The sequence below is a fragment of the Felis catus genome, chromosome D1 (genome assembly GCF_018350175.1).
Source record: "Felis catus isolate Fca126 chromosome D1, F.catus_Fca126_mat1.0, whole genome shotgun sequence".
Classification (NCBI taxonomy): Eukaryota; Metazoa; Chordata; class Mammalia; order Carnivora; family Felidae; genus Felis; species Felis catus.
The window spans coordinates 43,866,911-43,891,138 of record NC_058377.1 but is presented as its reverse complement, the minus strand read 5'-3'; the positions used below and the strand labels follow the sequence as shown (position 1 = coordinate 43,891,138).

The window sequence follows — 24,228 nt, the reverse complement described above, 5'->3', positions numbered from 1 at the left end:
GCTTCTAGAACACCATTGACTGCACATAACTGAAGCCAAAACCACAGAAAGCAAAACCGCAGATAAAGGGGAATACTATAAACAAAATCCTTTGAGCAAGAGTTACTATATGGGCGTAAATCTTTACAACATACTCAATGTTTAGGTAAAACTGAAACCATCAGTGATTAAGTATAAAATCTCACCGTTTAGACTTCATAATGAACATTACATTTTATTAGTTTTCTATGCATAAAAATATAATGTTGACATCTTAAAATTGTATAAATATTTCAATGTTTTAATGGACATTATTATGTCATTTAGGAATAATACCACAAAAAGAAACCAAGGTAAAGCCTTGGAAAGGCTAAAGCCAATATCCCAAACCCAGGATATTAAACTTAGAGATTAGAAATCTATAACTCCCAATTATACATCTGATGAAATGAAAGTTACAAGAGTGTTGAGAAACTTGGGATTAGAATACGTTCAAGGTTTCAAAGTAACATGTCTTAAACACTACTTGTTTAGTATCTTCATAAGTAAGATTAGTGTGATAATTGGGTCCTTCATTAGGATGAAAATAACACTAACTTGGTCTAAAAACCCTGGAAAAATTCTTGATTATTAGCGCCAAAGGTACACAATTAGTTTTTAATGAGAGGGACTTTAAGTATATTTGTCCAACTTTTATTTGTTTAGCTTTTAAGCACTATGCCATTTTCTGAAACAATATTTTCTAAAACATACCATGTCTTTACAATAATAAAATTATTTTTAAAAAATAACTGTATATATTTTTCTAATTCTTTCCAAATTTTGAATCTGGGTTAGTGCTTCCTCTCTAGCAGTGTATAAACACACACCTCAGTTTAGCCAGACAAGAATCAAATGCCACACCTGGATTGCTGAGCATAGCACATTTTGATGGGAGAAATATGGTTCCTCCCTTTGCATACCTGCCGCCATCGGATGCTTAGTTATGAAAGTTGGAAAGTGTCATTCTACACTACTGCAGAATGTCATTTTCATTCAGGCAATTTACTCTCTCTCTCTCTTTCTCTCTCTCTCTCTCTCTCTCTCTCTCTCTCACACACACACACACACACACAATTTAAATACAAATATCTACAATATAACAAAGTTTTGATGAAGATACAGTGTGAAGTATCTTTGCTGAGAGTTAAAGAAAGATAAATTAATTTTATTCCATCTAGGAAAAAAGTAGCTACTGTGTAGTGCTTTTTTTCCCCCTACTATAGAATTACTTAAAGTTCTAAGATAGAGGCCTTGGTTTTAATTCAGTAAGATGTCTCATATACACCTGCTTTTTGCTACACCAAACCTTAAGTAAGTAGGATAATGTATATCACCCTCCAGCAATTCCTAGCTTGATTGTCATATCAATACAGCTATCTCTAGCCATATTGGGCCTGACCAAAATCTTAACAGGAATCCAGAAGGCAGCTATATTGGATACAACAACTTTGTGTAGGGGAATCTCCAGAAAACAAAGATAGAGAGTGGTGTTTATGTTTTCTACTTGCCCAGAAAACATAATTAAATACTGACCCTTTCAGTTACAGTGGAATGTGACTCATAAAAGCCTGGGTTTTTACTTTCTCAGAGTGGCATTTTATTTTTACTATATTATCAAAAAAACCCACTAAGGAACATTTACCTAGGACATTTCTCTTTCCTGACCATTCTTTTCCTCTTCTCCCCCATATGCTTGCCCCACTACATCCCAGTACAAGGGATGTAGGTAGAGGTAGAAATTACACACATTTTTAGGTACATAACTGAATACTCTTCAGGGATAAAGGCTGCAAATTCTCTGATTTCTAACCTAGGATTCTGTTCACTGTATACACTGGAGGTGGCTGGATAAAATGATGACACTGACATTATCCGGGTAAACAGAACTTCAGTCAATCACTCCCACTTTTCAAAGTAATTTCTACTTTTCCCAACCTTGAATCTGAATCACATTTTAATGAGACGAGAAAAAAATTTCCCTGTTAATGCCATTTGGTAAGCAAATAACGGCCATCTTTAAATAAGGATATAATTGCACCTGGTGGGCACCCAACTGTGTGATGAAAGATGCTAAGCTGTCTTAAGGGCTAGAATTTTCCTGAACTGGACAAAATCAAGAGTAAACCATCTAATCACAGAGCACGGAAGTACAACTCAGGTCATATTCCAACATATGTGTGCTAAGGAATTTTATAATCCTTTAAGAATCAGTGGAGAGGAAAACCTAGAAGATTGAAGTACTTCTCCCTAGCCAATGTGTTTTCTACCATACATTTTTTAGCAGACAAGCAAGGCCCCCATTTTATTGTGGAGATTTCTCACCACTAAAATGAATTATAGTCATCCTAACTGATAATTAGTTTCAAATGAATGTGCCGATATAGGTGAACAGACACACTGTTAAGATACAAGAGGGAATTTCTGTATCTCAGGATCCCCATTTGTTAAGAAGGTTTCATTCTCTGGGTAGAAGGATAAGAACTGAGAAACATGACCTTGCACTGACAGAATTCTAATATGCAGTGTATGCAGCTGACAAAATCCATGGCAGACTCCCCTTCTTTATTGCTACATATATTAGAGCATTTACACAGGGCTGGCCCTCATCTAAATGGGGTTGTCTCTAGGTCAACCAGCAGCTTGTCAAAGCTCTAATTCTTATAGAAGCCAGATGTAATTCTGATCAAAGGTAAAGTTTCTGCTAAAATTCTAGTGGCAATCAAAATGTGAAATGACCAAACATTACATCTTCCCAAAACACAGTAATAGTCAGTTCTGCCACACACTTGAACATCTACAGAGTTATGAAAAGAAAAGCATTATCATGTCCTGATGTGTTAAATAATTTTTCTTTGACTCTTCCTCCTAGTTTTGCTTTTAGGAGGCATTTCTTGCCCTTACCAAGCTTACATTGTAGCCTAACACTGCATTAAGATTACTGGTAATATTTGCCAGTGTAAAATAAGAAATCCACTTTTAGATATTACCAAGAGGAATATAAAATTTCGTATAGGAGAAAGTAAAAATTCTGTATATTCACTTCAAAAAAAATTCTGGTCTCTGTTCTAAAGCAACATTGCTTAACTCTTTACTAATTTTAAATTACTGGTATGGCCTTTTTTTGCTTTTTCTTTTAATGGACCCTTCTTTGATAAGTATTGGAAGTCTTCTGCTTCTTTTCTTTAGAAAACTTCATCTAGCTAGCTTTTGCAACTCTGTCCTTTGAGAATACCACAGTGTGGAATAAAGAAGCAGGGGTAATGGAGTGGAGATTTAGACAGAAGGAGACAGAGAATACTCATTGTTCTGTGCTGGTTGAAGTAAATGCTCATTATGCTTGATTTCATTTATTTCCTGTCTTACTAGTTAACAAAAAGCTGATTCTTTTCTCCTCAACATTATGGTCATATGAGTAGAGAACAACAATCGTCTGTTTTAATATCAACATTTCCCTGGGAGGTTAGAAAGCAGGGAAGTTATGACTTCTGTTTACGAATCCAAATTTAAAGTTAAATATTAGTTTTTCCTAAAAATTACACTATTACACATTTCTCCACAACAAAGTTCTGGAGAACATAATCACTTTAGCACCATTGCCATACTTCAAAACTGACTTCTGGAAATAGGTTCTAATTGCAAAACATAAAGGACTACCACATTTAGAATCGGAAGATACATAGGGAATAAGAGTGATTCTCTGCACCTGAATCTGGACTTAACACATAGCATCTTATTTTCCACCTACCACTAAATAGGCTTCACAGGGAGTAAGATACATCTTACTAGATATGTATGTATGTCATGGGGAGGGAAAACACAGAGATGGGGAAAGCTGAACCCCAGTTTCAGCTCTGTGACAAACTCAATGGATGACTTTTTTTTCCCCACCACAAAAAGTGCAGTCGCCACCTGTAACCATAAGTTACTGAAATGTTACTATGTATTCCCTATGCCATACTTCTCACTCAGTGGATGACAAGCAAGCTACCACTTCCCTTTATGCCTCAGTTTTCTCGACAACAAAATAAGAGTACTCCTAACTTCAGTTATGTTTGTATAACATGGCTGGATATGAAAATGTCCTGGATAGCACACAAAAAGGAAATGTTTACCGTAAGTAGCACTTAAAAATGTGTCTCATTGTTTTAAAACAACAACAACGTTCAGCTGGGTTAACCTTAAGTAAATTTTTTTCCTCTTTAATATAATGAACACTCTTTAGCACTAGCATTATCTGTTGATGACTATGGCTCATTTGCTTCTGGTCATCCTCTTTAACAATGCCTTATGATTTAAGTCTATTACCTCTCTGAATGCTCCAAGTAAACACTGATTTGGGGAGTTGTAAGTAACTTGCAGATAGAGACTAAATCAATTCAGCCTATCTTTGTCTGTCATGTTTTTATTTCTTTGCTTTAAGTGACTCTATCATTACAATCCTCCAACTGGCATTTTAAGTCGCTAAATGAAAAAAAAAAAAAAAAAAAAAAAGAAAAACTATCAATCTTTTCATTTTTAACCTGACTTAAAAGAAAAAGAAAAAAAAAGGAAGCCCTGAATTTATGTGTGGTATATATGTATTTATGTATGTATATATGTATGTATGTATCTGTATGAATCTGAGTCTTTCATTATTATTGTTATACAAAATCACAGCCTTCTCTTGCATAAAGCAGGAGAACTTGGATTCTGAGAGCATATGAAGAGAATTTCCTTTCCTTTGTCCACAGAGTTAATTTCCTACTATAATCTTATAAAAATGGATGGTTTCTTGCAAAAAATATCACAGAAAAGCATAGGTAGAAAGACCTAGAGTGATGGATTATTTTGTTCAGAGGTTCTTAAACTGGGGTCCTTGCTGTTGGAGGTTATTTGTAATTACACTGTATGTAATATTGTGTATTAATGTCATAATATTCACTTTTTAAAAAAAGTTTATTTATTTTGAGAAGGTGAGAGAGCACGAGCAGGGGAGGGGCAGAGAGAGAGAGAATCCCAAGGCAGAGAGTCAGTGCAGAGCCTGAGGTGAGTCCAGAATTCACCAACTATGAGATCATGACTTGAGCTGAAACCAAGAGTCTGTCATTCAACCAACTGAGCCACCCAGGAGCCCTTCCCCCCATATTTACTTTTAATCAGGTTTCCAAAGAGATATATTACCCAGGTATGATTGATAACTACTAATCTAGTTTAAATGAAAAATTTTAATCCCAGAGTGGGAGCAACTTGTTATATTCACACCACTAGCCAATGACATCCAAGGCCATAGAACTCAAAACCCCTCGGGAAGGCCTGGGTGGCGCAGTCGGTTAACTGGCTCTTGGTTTCAGCTCAGGTCATGATCTCATGGTTTGTGGGTTTGAGTCCCACATCAGGCTCCACACTAACAGTGCAGATCCTGCTTGGGATTCTCTTTATCCCTCTCTGCCCCTTCTCCTGCTCACGCTCTCTCTCCCTCTCAAAAAATAAAATAAAATAAAATAAATAAACTTAAAAAAAACAAAAACAAAAACAAAAACTCAAACCCCTAAGGCTGCTCATGCATGCTAACATGCATGCAAATAGACTGTTTCTTCAACTTGCATCATCTTGCGAAAAAACTGTTTGTTGCAAAGGGCGAGGTTATAGACATCTCAAAGATTCCATTTCAATTTTAACATTTATTGCCACCAAAATGACCATATGACAAAGATCTGTATGACAAGAAGTAGCCCCAGAGCAAAAAATCCCTCAAAAAACAAAACTCTCTTCTACATGTGTGATGAAAACCTAATTTATTACTACCTACAGAAGCAAAGATTAGCTGTGTTTAACACTTCATGTTTGAACATCAGCTAGAATTTAAGAGACAGGATGTTCATCTAGAATAGTAGACCTACCAAGAAAGATGTTTCTTTTTTTGAAAAATCTTCCACCTGTTTTACTGAAATTAGGTGTATTAATACAATCACATAAATAAACTATGATCAGTAAAGAGTCAGCATTGCACATCAAGCCTGTACTAACTCACAGTTCTTTTTCCTACTTCTGCTATGTGTGTTTATGAAAATTCTTTTTAGTTTACCAGGTGTTGCCAAGATGTATTGGTTATCAAATATGCCTTCAGAGCTAAATCTGCAGGAATATTGCACATTTCCCATATCCTTTTCTGATTATCCTTCCACAGAAGGAAGAAGAAAAAATTCCAAGGGAAGGAAGAAATATCTATAAGTAATATGTTTATGGGCATTCAATGCTAGATGTTTTAACATGCTTGATTGCTATCAGTGAATCAGAGCAAAAAGTAACAGTAGCATTTATCATGTTCTATTATACCATGCAATATTTTAACAGACAAGTCATTCTGCTTATTTCAGCTATATTCAATAGCAATTGATAGATGTCTACACAACAAAATCACTAAACTGCAAAAATGCCTTAATTCTTAAAGTAGGGAAGACGACTTTTCCTCTGAGCCAAGAATGAAATGGCCAGCAAGCCTAAATTGATAGCATCATGCAGTGTAGTCCCAACAGTGACTTGAAATTCAATAATTAGATTCTATCAAGACTCAGAATACCAGATGGTGCAACAAATAATATTCTTGATTCTGAACCTAAATACTAATGAAGTATTTCTTCTTGTGTAGAAAGTAAAGTACATGTTCTTTTGTTCAGGAATGGCACTGTACTTTCATTGTCTTCAGTATAAACCAATGTGTGGCAAAAGAGAGATGTCTTCTATCTTGGTGACCACTGAGAGACACAATGCTCTTTGGTCTCAAAGTGCAAATTAAAGTACCTTAACAGGCTAAAAATAAGACAATCCATTCTGGGGGGGGGGGGGGTAGGGAGTAAATAAAAATAATAGAGGCCAAAATGCTGAAAAAGGAAAGTCTATATATTTCTTTATAATTTAGAGTAATGATATTTTCCTCATTACTATGCAACAGTAATAGATTAAGTAAATTGTGGATGGAAAGGGCCTATTAAATCACTGTCTCTAATGCATGCAAAGGAGGGAAGATTTCCTTATAGACAGGAAAAAAGAAGAAAGAAAAATGTAAAAATAGATACTATATCAACATTTATAAAAGTTCATTTAGCATAAAGTCTACAGACATCAAACAGAGGTATTAGCATCAGTAGTGAGGAAGATTAGATACAAAGTACCCGTATTAATAGAGTCCTGTGCTATATCTTCAAGCATCTAATATATTTGCCTGAAGCTTTTCAAAATCAAAGCTACTCTTGTTTATACTCACGTAGAAAATGTAATCTGAGTTTCAATGAATTTTTAATTTTGTTCAATGTTGCATTTGTTCAACCAAAAACAATTTAGAGAGGACCAAGGCTATCAGCGTCACAGTGAGCAAGCACAGCTCCTCACTAGGGAGTTCTTGAATCTGCCATAAAAATCAACAGTGTGCATCTAATAGTTTTCTTTTAATCTGAGCATTGAAAAGTGAATCATCACATCAACTATTCTTCAGGGCCTCTTTGGTTTCCAGATTAAACATGTAATGTGACCTGTCATCTTGCCACATTCTCTGTATTTCCATTTTAAATAATCATAAATAAGAAAACCTTGCTACTCTTTGGTATGACACAGCTGGTTGATTCAGCTGTGTTTCAGTCTTAGAAATTGCACTCATTCCTTGTTCAGAGTCCTGGTTCATCTCAAAGGTTTTCAGCTGAAAGATTCTTTATTGTATTCAAATCTTGTCCCATATGAATTGTTTCGGTTACTCAGTTTATGAAGGGTCTTAGAAATTGAACTGGGTCCACAGCAGAAAACACCAACTGTTTTCCTGGTAAGACAGAGGAGAAAATGGAAAATCAGGTGAAAAATTAGGCAGAACATAACAAGAAGTATGTGTTACAAACATGTTTAAGGTATTAACAAAATCCATTTATTGCTGCTTTGCATACTGAGTTAATTAATTTCTCAATTATTTCCAAATGTAAGTGATCACCATGAAGATACATTATTTACTTCATGCTATTCCCACTAGAAATCAGGATAGCTCAAAGAATGCAACTACAAGCACATATTTGCTTATTATCAGACAGAAAGTGAGAAGTCTGCCTTTAGCCTTTCCGTTACATGCAGAAACAAAATCAAGAACAGCAAGTGATAGATGTCCGTCCACACTGGATCATGTCAGTCTTCTCTTACTAGATGCTTTATATGCATTTCTCTAAAGAGCCCATGAATTTGCACGGGCAGTGATGATTAAGACAAAGAAAAGCTACTACCAATTTGAAAGGATAATTTTAAGTAACTAATTTATATCCAAGTTGAAACAAAAGCATATTAATCTGTATACAATTCATTTTTTATTTATACACTCTAAGAACTGTAATAAATGCCAAACAGATTTTATTATTTGCTAACATAAAATTTTAGTAGATAAATTATACATATCCCTAACAAATAGACTAAATAAATCCCAGGAAATAACTAGTATTTCACATTAATCTTCTTCCAAAATTTATTATTTGCATTGAATTCTTCCTGGGATATCAAAATTACTAACAATTCATATCATATCTTAGGCAAATATAGTGTGTCCTCATTAGCTTGGCTGAGAATAATTGGTGCTGGAAAAACAAACCTGGTAAATCCACTTAAACGGGTATCAAGATTTTATAATAAATACTTAAACAATGGTTTTACTAAAACATTTCATCTTGAAAAATGAAACAAAGAACTACAAAAATAGAACTTGCACTTGCAGCCATGATGGAGTAGTGGAGACTAGATTTATCCTCATGCATTGAAAAACTAGGGGAAAAACCCCAATATATAAAGTAACATATTTTCAGATACTTGACAGTAGGTAGAACAGAACAGCGATTCACTAGAAAAAGAGAAAAAAACAAAAAACAAGAAACCAAGATGAGTCCAGCAATTGTCTCTGCTTATTGCCTGAAGGCAATCTACAGGCTGCAAAACAGAAATTCATGCTGAGATTGGGGCTCTGAGCTGAAGAGACAAAGAATGGAATTCATGGAGGACAAAACAGCTAGAATCTGTGAAGGATGTGGAAAGGAAGAGAGATTGGGGCACCTGGGTGACTCATTCAGTTGAGTGCCCAACTTTGGCTCAGGTCATGATCTCATGGTTTGTGGGTTCGAGCTCCATGTTGGGCTCTGTGCTGACAGCACAGAGCCTGCATCATATCCTCTGTTTCCCTCTCTCTCTGTCCCTCTCCAGTTTGCATGCACTCTTTCTTAAAAATAAACATTAAAAAAAGAAAGAAAGAAAGAAAGAAAGAGTGATCCACAGAAGGAAGCTTTGGGGATCTGTAGAGGTGAACCCTCAAGTCTTTGGCTGAATACTGATTTGCTCAGGTGTGAGAGGAAGCTACATGAATCTGGGTAAGGAAATAGCAGAAAGCAGTAAGGCAAAACCATTCCGAGTTTACACAAGGTTGTGAATAATTCATATTCCCACAAACCAGAATGAAAAGATCTGTATTTCATATGTGGGCAATGGATAGTATTCTAGAAAGTTATCACCTTGCTTGAGGCAAGAGGCAGGGTGGATGTTGGACAACTTTGCCATAGATGGAAGGTGCCCTGGATCTATACTAACAAAGCTTAAAAGCAAGACTTAGGAAGATCAGACTGGATCCAAGTCACAAGACTGCATGCCTGAAACAAGTCCAACAATATTGAAAAGAAAGATCAAAATTTGGCATTTAACATCTAATGTTTATTTATTTATTTTGAGAGACAGTGGCGGGGGGAGCGGCACAGAGAGAGGGAGAGAGAGAATCCCAAGCAGGTTCTGTGCTGTCAGCCCAGAGCCTGACGCAGGGCTTGATCTCATGACTGTGAGATCATGACCTCAGCCAAAATCAAGAGCTGGATGCTTAACCGACTGAGGCACCCAGGCACCCCGTGGCATTTAAAATCTAAACTTCAAAATGTACAGTATCCAATAGAAAATTAGTAAGAGCTTTACAGAGCAAGAAATTATGAACCTTAACTAGGAATGTTATGGGCTGAATTATGTCCCCTCAAAATTCGTATGTTGAAAAACCAAACCCCCAATACCTCATAATATAGCTGTATTTGGAGATAAAACATTTAAAGATGTTATTAAGTTAAAATAAAGCTGTCAGAGTGTATCCTACTCCAGTCTTCAAGAATGTTTATAAGAAGAGAAAATGTGGACACATGAAGAGACATGAGAGGAGACACATGCAAAAAGCAAAAGACCATGTGAAGAGACAATAAGAGGGTAGTCACCTGTAAGCAGAGGAGGGAGGTCTCAGAGGAAATCAACCCTGCCACCATCTTGATCTTAGATGTCCTGCCTCGAGAAATTTGAGAAAATAAATTTCTGTTGTTTAATCCACTCAAGTCTGAGGGATTTTGTTATGGAAGCAAGCCCTATCAAACTAATACAGGAGAAAGATCAGTCAATAGAAACAGGCCCAGAACAACAAATTTGATGGAATTATCTATCAGACATCATTGAAACAGTGATGAGAAACACCCTTCATTATATTCAAAGGTAAACATCAACATGATGGGAAGAGAAACAGAAGATTTTTTAAAGGCCTAAATGGAAATTCTAGTGATTAAATGCAATATTTAAAATGATAAATAGGGGCGCCTGGGTGGCGCAGTCGGTTAAGTGTCCGACTTCAGCCAGGTCAAGATCTCGCGGTCCGTGAGTTCGAGCCCCGCGTCAGGCTCTGGGCTGATGGCTCAGAGCCTGGAGCCTGTTTCCGATTCTGTGTCTCCCTCTCTCTCTGCCCCTCCCCCGTTCATGCGCTGTCTCTCTCTGTCCCAAAAATGGATAAACGTTGAAAAAAAAAAAATTTAAAATGATAAATATACTGATGGGTTAACAAAAAAATAGGCACTGCAGAAGAAAAGATAATTAAACTTAAAGACCTAGCACTACAATCTATCCCAATGGACCACACCAAGAACAAAAATTGGGGGAAAAAAAAAAAAAATGAATAGAGGCTCAGTGACCTGTGGCACAATATCAACTAGTCTAACATGGATGGAATTGTAGCCCCAACATGAGACAAGGCAGAGGGAAAGAGAAAAAAACACTTAAGAAATAGTTGCCCTTTTTCCAAATTTGAAGAAAACAAATACATAGATCCAAGGATCTAATGAACCCCAAAGAGAACATACGCAAAGAAAACCACGGTAAGTCAATTTAAAGTAAAACCAAAAATGACAGTTTTCAAAGAGAAAAACAAAAACAGCCTGAGGGGTAAAAGGACACTTTACAAATAATAAACAGCAGATGAAAGATGGAGTTCTTGTCAAAAACTATGCATGTCAGAAGGCAATGAAGTGCCTCTTCAAAGTGTTGAAAGACAAGCGAAAATGTCAACTGTACTATATCAAATTCTAAACACAAATAATTTTCAAAACTGAGGAAGGAATACGAACTTCTTAAACAAAAGGTGAGAGAAATCAGCACCAGCAAACCAGCACTATAAAGTATATTAAAGGAAATTCTTCAGGACGGAGAGTGATATCAGAGGGAAATTTGAATCTACCTAGAGGAATGAAGAGCACCAAGATGGTAAATTGGTGAATAAACACAATGTGTATTTTACTTAATTTTTAATCTCTTTAAAATATAATTGATAGTTAAAACAAAAGTAATAACTATGCGTTATGGAGTTTACAGTATATGAAGAAGACGGATGAATAAGAACAATAACCAAAGCGGGGCGCCTGAGTAGCTCAGTTGGTTGAGCATCTGACTCTTTTTTTTTTTTTTTTTAATTTTTTTTCAACGTTTATTTATTTTTGGGACAGAGAGAGACAGAGCATGAACGGGGGAGGGGCAGAGAGAGAGGGAGACACAGAATCAGAAACAGGCTCCAGGCTCTGAGCCATCAGCCCAGAGCCCGATGCGGGGCTCGAACTCACGGACCGCGAGATCGTGACCTGGCTGAAGTCGGACGCTTAACCGACTGCGCCACCCAGGCGCCCCGAGCATCTGACTCTTGATTTTGGCTCAGGTCATGATCTCAGGGTCATTAGATCTCAGTGCATTAGACTCTGCACTGAGAGTGGAGCCTGCTTAAAATTCTTTCTCAGGGCACCTGGGTGACTCAGTTGTTAAGCGTCCAACTTTGGCTCAGGTCATGATCTTATGGTTTGTGAGTTTGAGCCCTGCGTTGGGCTGTCAGCGCAGAGCCCACTTCAGATCCTCTGTCCCCTTCTCTCTCTGCCCCTCCCCTAACTCATGTTTTCTCTCTCAAAAATAAATATTTTTTAAAAATTAATTTAAAAAAAAGATTCTTTCTCTCCCTCTGCCTCTGTCCTCACCCCTTACTGCTCATGCTCTCTTTCTCCAAAGAAAGAAAAGAAAGAAAGAAAAAGAAAGAAAAGAAAGAAAGAAAGAAAGAAAGAAAGAAAGAAAGAAAGAAAGAAAGAAAGAAAGAAAGAAAGAAAGAAACCACAGCCAAAAAGATGCAGGGGGAATGGTAGTACATAAAGCAGTATAATATCATTCAGGGTGCACTCTGAAGCTAATGATATACACTCTAAACCTAGAATGTTTCTCTGATTTCAGCCTCATCAAAAGTACCTGAGGGACTTCCCAGACCACAAACCACCTGGTCCATGGACCACCCCTAGAGCTTCTGATACAGGAGACTTTGGATAGGGTTCAAGAATCTAACAAGTTCCAGGGGATGTTGGTCCAAGGAATGAAGTTTGGGAACCAATACCTCAAATAAAACACTAAAAGCAAACAGAGAAGTATGGCTAATATGCCAATATAGGAGTAACAAATGGAATCATAAATGTACTCAATCCAAAGAAAGTAGATGAAGAAAGAAAAAGAACAAATGTGATAAATAGAAAACAACAGTAAACTGCTAGATATTTACATGCAAAGGAATGAAACCGGACCCCTATCTTACACCACTCACAAAATTAAGTCGGAGAGAATTAAAGACTTAGAGGTAAGATGTGAAATTATCAAATTCCTAGAAGAAAACAGGGAAAAATCTCCTTGACAATAGTCTTGGCATTGATTTCATGGATAGGACACCAGCAGTACAAGCAATAAATGCAAAAATAAATATGTGGCATTACATCGAATTAAAAAGCTTCTACACAACACAAGAAATGCTCAACAAAATGAAAAGATAGCATATGGGATGGGAGAAAATATCTGTAAAAATACATATCGAATAAGGGGTTAATATCCAAAATATATAAGAAATACATACAACACAATAGCAAAAAAAGAAATAATAAAATAATAATTGAAGTAAAAATAGGCAAAGAACCTGAATAGACATTTTCTGAAAAAGATGTTCAAACAGCCAAATGGCACATGACAGTGCTCAGCATCACTAATCATCAAGGAAATGCAAATCAAAACCACACTAGGATATCACCTCACACTTGTTAGAAAGGCTATCATCAAAAAAGATAAAGAGACAAATGTTGGCAAGGATAAGGAGAAAGGGAAACTCTTGTACACTACTGTTGGGAATGTAAATTGGTACAGCCACTATGGATAACAGTATGGAGGTTTCTCAAAAAGTTTTAAATAGACTAGGGCGCCTGGGTGGCTCAGTTGGTTAAGTGTCCAACTTCAGCTCAGGTCATGATCTCCCGGTTCATGAGTTCGAGCCCTGCATTGGGCTCTGTGCTGACAGCTCAGAGCCTGGGGCCTGCTTCGGGTTCTGTGTCTCCCTCTCTCTCTGCCCCTCCCCTGCTTGTGCTCTGTCTCTCTCTGTCTCTCAAAAATAAAAACAAAATGTAAAAAAAAAAAAAAATTGTAAATAGAAGTACTATATGATCCAGCAATTCCTCTTCTATGTATACATCTGAAGGAAATAAAATTATTATCTCAGAAAGATACCTGCCCCTCCATGTTCATTGCAGCTTTATTAGAATAGTCAAGACATGGAAACAACCTCAGTGTTCATCAATGGATAAATGAATAAAGAAATCATGTGATATACATATAATTTATATATTAACTATTAATATCACACATACATACACGCATACACACAGAACAATATTATTCACCCATAAAAAAGAACGAAATCCTGCCATTTGCAACAACATGATTGCAACTGGAGGGTATTGTACTAAGTGATATAAATCAGACAAAGAAAGGCAAATACTGTGTAGAAACAGAGAGCATATTGGTGGTTGTCAGGGCCAGGCAAAAGAGGTAGGGAATGGGTGAAGGCTGACAGAGAATTATAAACTTCCAATTGTAAGAATAAGTTCTGGGAATGTAATGTACAGCATGGTGACTATAGTTAACAATACGGTGTTGTATATTTGAAAGGTGCTAAGGGAGTAGATTGTTAAAGTTTTCTTTACACACACACACAAATTGTAATTACATGAGGTGATGGCTGGCTGTGTTGACTAACTAACCTTCTTATGGTAGTCATTTTGCAATATATATACATATATCAAATCATTATATATATCAAATATTATATGGTACATATTCAATTTATATAATATATTAATGATATCTCAAGAAAGCTGGAAAAAAATCAAACAATATTTTTTATTCCATGAAATAATAAAGTGTAATATATTTTGTAATGAATACATATAATATTATACATAAAATAATAATAATAATACGTAATGAAATAGTTTAAACACTACAATTAAAACCTCCAACTAAAAAAGTCTGATATACATGAAACAAAAACTAATAGGACTATAAAGACAAATAAAGCTAGAGCTACAGTTGATGATTTCAACACTCCTCTCTGTAATTGATAGAAAAAACAGAAAATCAGTAAGCGTACTGAAGACCTAAATACCATTAACAACCAATTGTAACTAATATTTACAGTGTGCTCTATCCCCAGACAATGGAGTATAAATTCTTTTCAAGTGCATGAGGAATGTTCATCAACACCGACCATATTTTGGGCAATAAAACACGTCTCAATACATTTTAAAGGATAGAAATTACAAAGAGTATCTTTTCTCAACAGAACCCAATTGAACTAGGAATCAAAACCAAAAAGATGTATGTAAAATCCCCCCATGTTTGGAAATTAAACAACATACTTCTAAAATAACCAATGGGTCAAAGAAGAAATCACAGAGAAAACTTAAAAATATTTTGAAGTGTATAAAAACACAAACAAAACATATCCACATTTGTGTGATGTAGCTGAAGTGTGGAGAGGGAAGGAAATTTATAGTATTGAACACTTTTATTAGAAAATAAAAAGGGTCTGAAATCAATGATATAAGGTTCTACTTTAAGAAACTAGCAAAAGAAAACCTAAGTAAACCCCAAGTGAGAAGAAAATTAAAAAGAAACACGAAAATAAATTGCCTTATACATAATACAATTTAGATTATTATTAAAACCAGATCTAGACACACTAGATCTGAAACCTAGTAACACACTAGGTTACTTAGATTGAATAAAATTGAACAATTTACACCACCAAAAAACAAAAACAAACAAAAAACCTAGTGTGGCTTTTATGAAAATGAGTAGGCAGTGAGTCATTGTTTGTTTGTGTACATTCTCCGTCATGCTGCATTACAGTAAGATAACATTACTTTCTTCACAGGGCAATTATAAAGTTCATTTTTCAATTTTTACAGATTTCCTGATGGCTTCTCTTAAATTATTTTTTTTTGAGAGGGAGAGAGCATGAGCAGGGGCGGGGGTTGGGAGGGAGGGGGAGAGAAGGAGAGAGAGAGAGGCAGAGAGAGAGAGAGAGAGAGAGAGAGAGAGAGAGAGAATCCCAAGCAGGCTCCATGCCTAGTGCAGAACCCCATGCAGGGCTCTATCTCACAACTGTGAGATCATGATCTGAGCTGAACTCAAGAGTTGGATGCTTAACCCACTAAGCCATCCCAGTGCCCCTAAAATCATCATTTTTAAGGCACCCATATACCATATTTTTTACATTTTGGTATTTCAGTTGTTAACTAGGTTAACTCTAGTAGATCTTTGTGTAATTTGAGGAGTTCCCCAGTGTGAGTTTCACTAACAATGAGATCCTGTAACTTTTTCAAGATCTACACTTAATCTCTGCAATCCATTTGCACTAAATTTGTATTTGGTTTCTGCAGTCCAACAACCATCTGGAGATTTATCTACAAAAACTTTGCTGAGATGGGTAGAAATAGATGTTAAGCAGAGAATGTTGTTTGGGGCCAGATGTTGGGAACTAGTTCCATAATGTTCAACATATTTGTGCATATTGTATATTTGTGCATATTATACCAATCTTTGTTTTTCTGTGCAGATTTGCAAGTGTGGGATCTCATAATAATGACAGTTTATTCATTCCTTGTGAATATAGATTCAGAAGGTTTGAGTGACTTGACCCAGGGACATAAGATCGAATGTGAGAGATCAGACCCAGGTATATTTAAAAAATACAGCATCCCTTCTTGATAAAAACCCTCAACAAAGTAGGGATAAAGGGAACACACCTCATCATCATAAATATACAAAAGACCCACAGCTAGTATCATCCTCAATGGGGAAAAACTGAGAGCTTTTCCTCTAAGGTCAGGAACAAGACAGGGATGTCCACTCTCACCATTGCTATTCAGTATACTACTGGGACTAGAAATCCTAGCCTCAGCAATCAAACAACAAATATAAATAAAAGCATCCAAATGAACAAAGAAGAAGGCAAAGTTTCCCATTCGCAGACGACATGGTACTCTATGTAGAAAACCTGAAAGACTCTACCCAAAATTGCTAGAATGGATACAGAGATTTGTATTTTTTAAAACACCAGGAGGAAGATATACAGATATGGTCTCAAACATTTTACTCAATCCCAGAGTATTAGTTCTCTACTCCAAAGGCCACATAAAGTTAATCCTTTATTTCTCCTTTTGTATAATGCATAAATTTGACTAATTTATGATATGATATGCATTTTTATTACAAGTAAGAGGAAACTGGACTTTGGTTAGGCATAACGAAAAATTTCCTGACATGCTTTTAATACTGAATGGCTTATGAAGTAATATCTAGAATCTTTTTATACTTTTGAAAAATTAGTTGTTGACTTTTGGTATATTATAGTTAATATTCTGCTGTAATACACATAATGAACACATCTCACTTGCAACATCTCACCGTCCCTAAGAGGGACATGGTAAAATAAAATTGCTATTCTTTCTATTTGGGACAATGTTTTGCTGTAAATAAAGCACATTGAACTTTACAGTCAGAAGATAGGGTTCATGTATAAATTCTGACTCATTAACCATAGCTTGAGATAAATCATTACCTTTTGGGTCCTAGTTCCTTCTTTTGTCAAATAATGATGAAAATAGGGTGACTTCAAAAGCTCCTTCACTTTCCTTGATCATGTAATACCATTACATAATTCATTTCCTGAATTTAAAAAAGCCACACAAGGAAGGAACCACCTCATACATGTGTGCAAAGTAAATTGAGCATAAACTGATTCAGCCTTTTGGTTTTGATAGGACAGTATTTAAACGTGTATACTCTTTGAGCCAGCAATTCCATTTCAAGGATTCTAACCTTGAACTGCAACTCCCAAAGAGCCTGAGAAAGTATGTGCAAAGATAATTACTATAGCACTGTTAGTAATGGTAAAGAACTGGAGGTAACCTATATATCCATACTGTAGAATACTGTGAGGTAGAATTACATGGAAATCATCCATGAACAATATATGAGTGTATCTGAAAAAGACTACATTAAAGAATTCTATGTAATAGATTCATTCAATTTGCATTAAAATTTAAGGTTCATATTTTCAGTATATAGATTTTAAATATATATGCATACATATACATGTACATGTATAAGTATGTATGTATGTGACTTTATATATTCTTTCAGTAATTCATGTACATGAGGTTAACCAAAATTTTATATCTCAAATGAGGACTTCTCTTTAAGTAGCACCTTTTTTCTAGTTAATGAACCTTAAGATGTTCATCCATTCTTTTCCTAAATATGCCATGTAAAAATTCTTTAAAAATAATGCGTTTTTAGGTGCTTGGCCAGAGCAAATACAGAAAGTGAAAGCGTTGTACAAAATGTCAACAGCAGATGGTATACACTTGCTCTTCTTAAACCAGCTTTGCTGTTTGAAGGAAATGAACAACCAAGCAAATAAACATACAAAATCAATCTAAATCATGAACAGTTTAACTAATGAGAATTCTTAAGAAGGAACCAAAGAAATCAAGAATCCCAATCTAATTTCTTATAAATGATCCTTTCCTGTAATAGAATTTGGTTTCCGAATTGAGGAAAAACAATAGCAACAATAACAAAATCCCAAAGTTTTCATCACTATACCAAGAAAATTAACAAAAGGATGCTTGTCAGGAATCAACCATATATTTTTTTTAAATTTTGTTCCCGGGGCTCCAGGAGCCATTACAATTCCTAAAACAAAATCTCTGAAGATGGAGCCAGGAGCCATGATACATCAGTGATTCTTTCAATAAACTGTATTTATCTAGGAGTTCATGAACTGAAGCATTTTTAAAACTCTTCATCTGATAAGCTGTCTCATTCATTCACAAATATCCTTTTTATATTCATAAAAATGTATTTTTTTTTAAATTGTGAATTGATTAACTATATACTAGTAATTGTAATAGTAAATCAATCTAGGAGAGCAACAAGGGAAATTTTAAAAATTAAAACTTCAATTTATGTACATTCTTATTACAGAAGTATGTTTACTTAAGCAACAAAAATACAATTAGTTCAAATGTAAAAACATATTGAATCTTGATAAATTCTATAGGTTAAATACAATGGAAATACAAGTTCAAAAGAAAAAATAATGTATGGGCGCCTGGGTGGCTCAGTTGGTTAAGCGTCTGACTTTGGCTCAGGTCATGAGCTCATGGTTCGTGAGTTAGAGCACCATGTCAGACTCTGTGCTGACCGCTCAGAGCCTGGACCCTGCATTAGATTCTGTGTCTCTCTCTCTCTCTCTCTCTCTCTCTCTCTGCCCCTCCCCTGCTCATGCTCTGTTTCTCTCTCTCTCTCAAAAATAAGTATTAATAAAAAAATTTTTTAAAGAAAAAATAATGTAAAATTTCCAATTGCTAGCGAAAGCTTTTTGTATATCTTTACAAATATATGAGGTTGGTATCAAAAAACTGATATTTCAATTCCAGTAGACAGGTTTAAAAGAGTTACATTAATTTTAAAATGTCAGCATGTGCAATATGTTAGAAATTAGAGCCTTTGCAACTATTTAAACTTATGATGAAACTATTTCAATACCAAATTTAAAATGTGTGAGTGGGTATATTGTTTTCAAAATTCTCTTAGAATTCTTATAGACCACTGCCTTGAACAATAAGTTTACAAAAAAAGGGGGGTTGTGGCTAGTCTGTGCCTTACAGTGAATGCTTTCCGTAAACGGTAATCTCTTTAGACCATAGACACGTATTTCATAATACTAAGATTCTTCATAGAATTATAGCTTCCAAGAAAAAAAAAACTATGTTTGTAAATACTCCTGTATTAGAGACTCCATATTACCACTAAGGATTTTAAAAGTTTATTCATTCTGATAAAAAAAAAATGCAAATGCCTGATTCTTAAGTGCATTCATTGTTAGAAATGTTGGTAGAGTTCCCTTGTTTGCCAACATGATTTTGAAAAGTTTTTCCAGTGATCACCTGATACATGATGTTGGAATGAATACCCATTTTATTTATTTATTTATTTTTTTTTCCAACGTTTTTATTTATTTTTGGGACAGAGAGAGACAGAGCATGAATGGGGGAGGGGCAGAGAGAGAGGGAGACACAGAATCAGAAACAGGCTCCAGGCTCTGAGCCATCAGCCCAGAGCCCGACACGGGGCTCGAACTCACGGACCGCGAGATCATGACCTGGCTGAAGTCGGACGCTTAACCGACTGCGCCACCCAGGCGCCCCATGAATACCCATTTTAACATGGGTCTATGCAAATTTGAAAGTACGTAGGATAGTTTCTTCATAAATTCTTTATAGACTATTTCTAAGCCAAATTTTAATTATTTGATGTTACAGATATGTGTGAGGTGGTCCCTGACTTGCTTCCTTCTTTGAGAGTGATAATTGAGTGTTTAAGTGACTTTGCCATTTGTAAACCCATTACCTAATTCATCTTTAAAAACTACATGTTATGACTTGAGAATACTTTAATTTGATCATTAGCCACATGGTAAATTTCCTGAGAATTAGTACTTACCCTCTGTTACATTTTGCTATTTCATCAAACAGAAGTTTCCACCGAGGACGTCCAATAAAAAGTCTTGAATTCAGTGCTTGGTATTTTTCTCCAATTATCTTCTGCCAAAAAGAAAGCACTATATTTTATATGACACAGAGTTGGACGAATAACTTATTTCTCTAACATCATTTCTACTGGTGCTGTGGCTTTCTACCAAATTGCTGTGATTTAAAGAATATAAGTATCAAATGGCAAGCTATTAAGTATAGTCATTTAGAAACATCATTTCCTTCCTCTTTTCCTTTAAAATCCATTATCTTCTTGAATTCCATTATTACAAATGGCTGATTTTCCTAGACTTCAGTTAGTTGCTTCATTTTTAACAACCACAATGTTAAAGAAGGCATTTTAATTGCCTACTCTCAAAAAGGGCGTAGCACATAGACTTTATTGAAGTGTTTTTGCACTGCAAATACAGTTGTCATATTTGGCTCATTGTAGGAGTAAAATACTACAAATTGTCATCATAAATTTTGGGAAATGATCCTAGACAAGACAGCCTAAGACAGAAGAGCTCCACATCTTGAGTCGATCAACAAAATAACTTCTAACAGGTTGGTGTTTGCAATTAACAGAATATTAGATCTGGATCGGCAATGAAGGGTCAGAGGGAAGTGAGAAGAGAGGGGGAGAGCGTCTGAGTCCCAGGCAGACAAATGGAGAACCAATGCAATTTATGCTCCATACCTTAATTACAGCCATACCATGAGGAATAATGATACTGACTTGCTTCATGATAATAGGAAAATGAAATATTTTTTTACATACCAAATGGGGTAGAAATCTGACTAGAAAAAATAGGGTTAGGTTAGTTTTGAAGTAACTGACAAGCATTCATAGTTTGTATTCAAAGTAGTATAGAAAATATATAATGGAAAATACTAAAATAAAACTTGTAAAAGCATTCATGCCCAGATTTATACACCTGTGCAGCACTTCCATGCCATCTGTAAACCTCAGTTTCCTCATCTATAATGTGAGGATGGCAATATCATCTACCTCTTGGATCTGTTGCAATTACACAAGATAATGAATATGAGATGCTGAGCACAGGGTGCCTAGTATAGTAAGTACATGATGCGGAATGGCTATTACTATGTTGTTTAGTTTCCCTTGAAGAGAAATAAGCTTAACTACATATGATCTTATCTTGTCTCTCCACATAAAAACTCCCCTTGATGAACACAATCATGAGACTGTTCGCTCATGGTCTGATTTCTGGAGGTGAAGAGTTTGAGATAACAGTGAAAAGGAGAGAGATGAACTCAAAGGTCTGTTCCCGCTCCCTGTGAGGACAGATGAAAGACCTAATACGGTTAGCTTCAAGGACAAGCCATGGGTTTTCTGGACACATTCCAAAAGAGGCCTTCCTCTGGGAAACTTCTATTCAAACCACCTGCAGAAATGTTCTTCCAGCATGGCCCTTAGAGTAGATCTTCTATTATCAAGAGGCTTGTTTAATTTATGAAAACATCCAACCACATACCTGTATCCCATCTGTTTGACTGAGGTACAGCTGGATGTTGACATAGTCAGGTCTGTTCTCTTGCCAAAACTGAGAGGACATAAAAGTAAATAGACATGAGAATTCCTTCCGTGTACTCAGACTTTCTCCTATTCTAACATATGTGATTCTACAATTTAAGATGTATGGTGTCTAATCACAGTCAACCTTTACTAACAAATGTGTATATATACATAGGTACATATATGCATGTCATATACATGCCAGATTCTGACATTAATAACCTGCGCCTATTGGCACAATTAGTGCAAGCAGTAGTAGTAGTGATAAGGGAATAGTAGATGGTAGCAGTGCAAGACAATAATCCTGTTATCTTATTTCACTTTTTAATTTTTTAGGAGAGAGATAAAGAGAGTGAGTGGGTGAGAGAGGGACACAGGGGGAGAGAGAGAGAGAGAGAGACAGAGAGAAAGAGAGACAGAAGAGAGAGAGAGAATCCCAAGCAGTCTCCACACTCAGCATGGAGCTACACATGGGACTCAATCCACTACCCTGGGATCATGACCTGAACTGAAATCAAGAGGTAGGATGCTCAACTGACTGAGCCACCCAGGAATCCCTATGTTATCTTTATACATACAAAACCAAGCATGTGAAATATTACACTGATATCTCCTAAATCCTTTCCCTATATCTCTTATTTTATTCCTTAAGAGTCCCTAAATTAGAGCCAAGAGTTCACTCCTAAAGAACATGATTTTCTTTAAAAAAAAAAAAACCACAAATAATGATATAAAATATGCATGCTAGGAATCACAAAAAAACACATACAAAACAAACAAAAACAAAAACAAAAGGCAAAGTTCTTATTCTTGCCTTCCTCTTACTCAGCACTAGTTTTCCTTGTACAAAAATGTATGAGGCTGTAAACATACCTGCCAAAATAAAATAGTCTCAAAAAAAATCTCAAACATTTCAATGCCTTGAAAAATAAAATAAGAAAAATATCACCTACAGGAAAATAAACTCAGCAAAGAGGGTAAAGGGTTGTTCTTGTCTCTGTATGCTGCCTTTTTCTAGAAGACAAAAATGAACCTACTAATAATTGGCCTTCCTCTGAATGAACCCTGACTTCTGAAATCTGTTATTTTAAAAATATTTTTGCACTTGAAATTAATATTACACTGCATGTTAGCTAATTGGAATTTAAATAACTTAAACTGGAATTTAAACAAAAATTTTAAAATATTTTTAAATGTTATACAAATATAAGTTTAAAAGTAATTTTTATAATTTTTTTTATTTTTAAAAGTATTCTTCTTCTTAGGGCCTCCTTTCATCACCCCGATAAGGACAAGGCATCAAAAGTGGAAGAGAAGGAGAGGAGCACCTCCACCTGGTGGGCTCCTTGGAGAACAGAGAGGAGTGTTTGAGGTGTGGATCCCAGGAAAGGCATCTACTGAACAGCACTTCTTCAAAAGACAAACCATTTCTTGAACAGAGATCAGCATAGCAGGTTTGCTTTAGATGGTAATGTTTTGTTGGACTTTACTGCAGCAAGAGGATCCACTGATTCAAAGTATTATTTCTATATTTTACTGTGATACATTATCTACATTATCTACAATGGCCAAGTTTATAGCAACATTATCTACAATGGCCAAGTCATGGAAACAGCCCAAGTGCCCACCGACTGATGAATGGATAAAGAAGATGTGGTATATATACAATGGAATATTACTCAGCTATAAAAGCAAATGACAACTTGCCATTTGCAATGACATGGGTGGAGCCAGAGAGTATAATGCTAAGTGAAATAAGTCAGAGAAGGACAAATGCCATATGATTTCACTCATATGTGTAATTTAAGAAATAAAACAAACACGCATAGGGAAAAAAAAGAGAGGGGGCAAACCAAGAAACAGACTTTTTTTTTTTTAATACACTCTTAACTATACTGAATGGTTATCAGAGAGGAGGTGGGGTGGGGATAGGTTAAACAGGTTATGGGGATTAAGGAGTGCACTTGCAAAGAGCACCAGGTGATGTATGGAAGTGCTGAATCACTATATTGTACACCTGAAACTAATATTACAGTGTCTGTTATAACTAACTGGAATTTAAATAAAAATTTAAAAATAAGTATTTAATTTAATTTAATTTAATTTAATTTAATTTAATTTAATATAAAAAATGATACATTGGGACTCAAAGTAGAAGTTTCAGGAATGCAAAAAAAAAAGGCACATTGCAAATGGTGGGGGGGTTAAGTAGGGTTTCATCACCCCTCTGGCCCCATTTACCATGGGAGGAACACGTGGCAGGTGACTTGTCTCTCTTCCCATATTGGCCCTGAGACTTCTAAGGATTTACTCACTCATCTAGGCCTCAGGTTTTTCATCAGGACAATGGTAGGGCTGAATGTCATCATCTCTTTTCAGATGTAAAACTATACATTTTCTGACAGGTGGAAACTCTGAGTTATGAAGCCTCAATAAAAA

General features: G+C 35.7%; 1 protein-coding gene across 7 annotated transcripts in view; it reads right to left on the bottom strand.

Moving 5' to 3' along the window:
• Positions 1 to 5,661: 5,661 nt before the first annotated feature.
• NOX4 (NADPH oxidase 4) overlaps positions 5,662 to 24,228 on the bottom strand; it is a 170,649-nt gene continuing 152,082 nt past the window's right edge. For all 7 annotated transcript variants that reach the window (XM_045038630.1, XM_045038631.1, XM_045038628.1 and 4 more), the window contains 3 exons: positions 21,749 to 21,817; positions 20,221 to 20,321; positions 5,662 to 7,810 (listed from right to left, as the gene is read on the bottom strand). In XM_045038630.1, the coding sequence (XP_044894565.1) occupies positions 7,690 to 7,810; positions 20,221 to 20,321; positions 21,749 to 21,817 (291 nt within the window). In that variant the 3' untranslated portion in view covers positions 5,662 to 7,689. The remainder of the gene's footprint in view (positions 7,811 to 20,220; positions 20,322 to 21,748; positions 21,818 to 24,228) is intronic.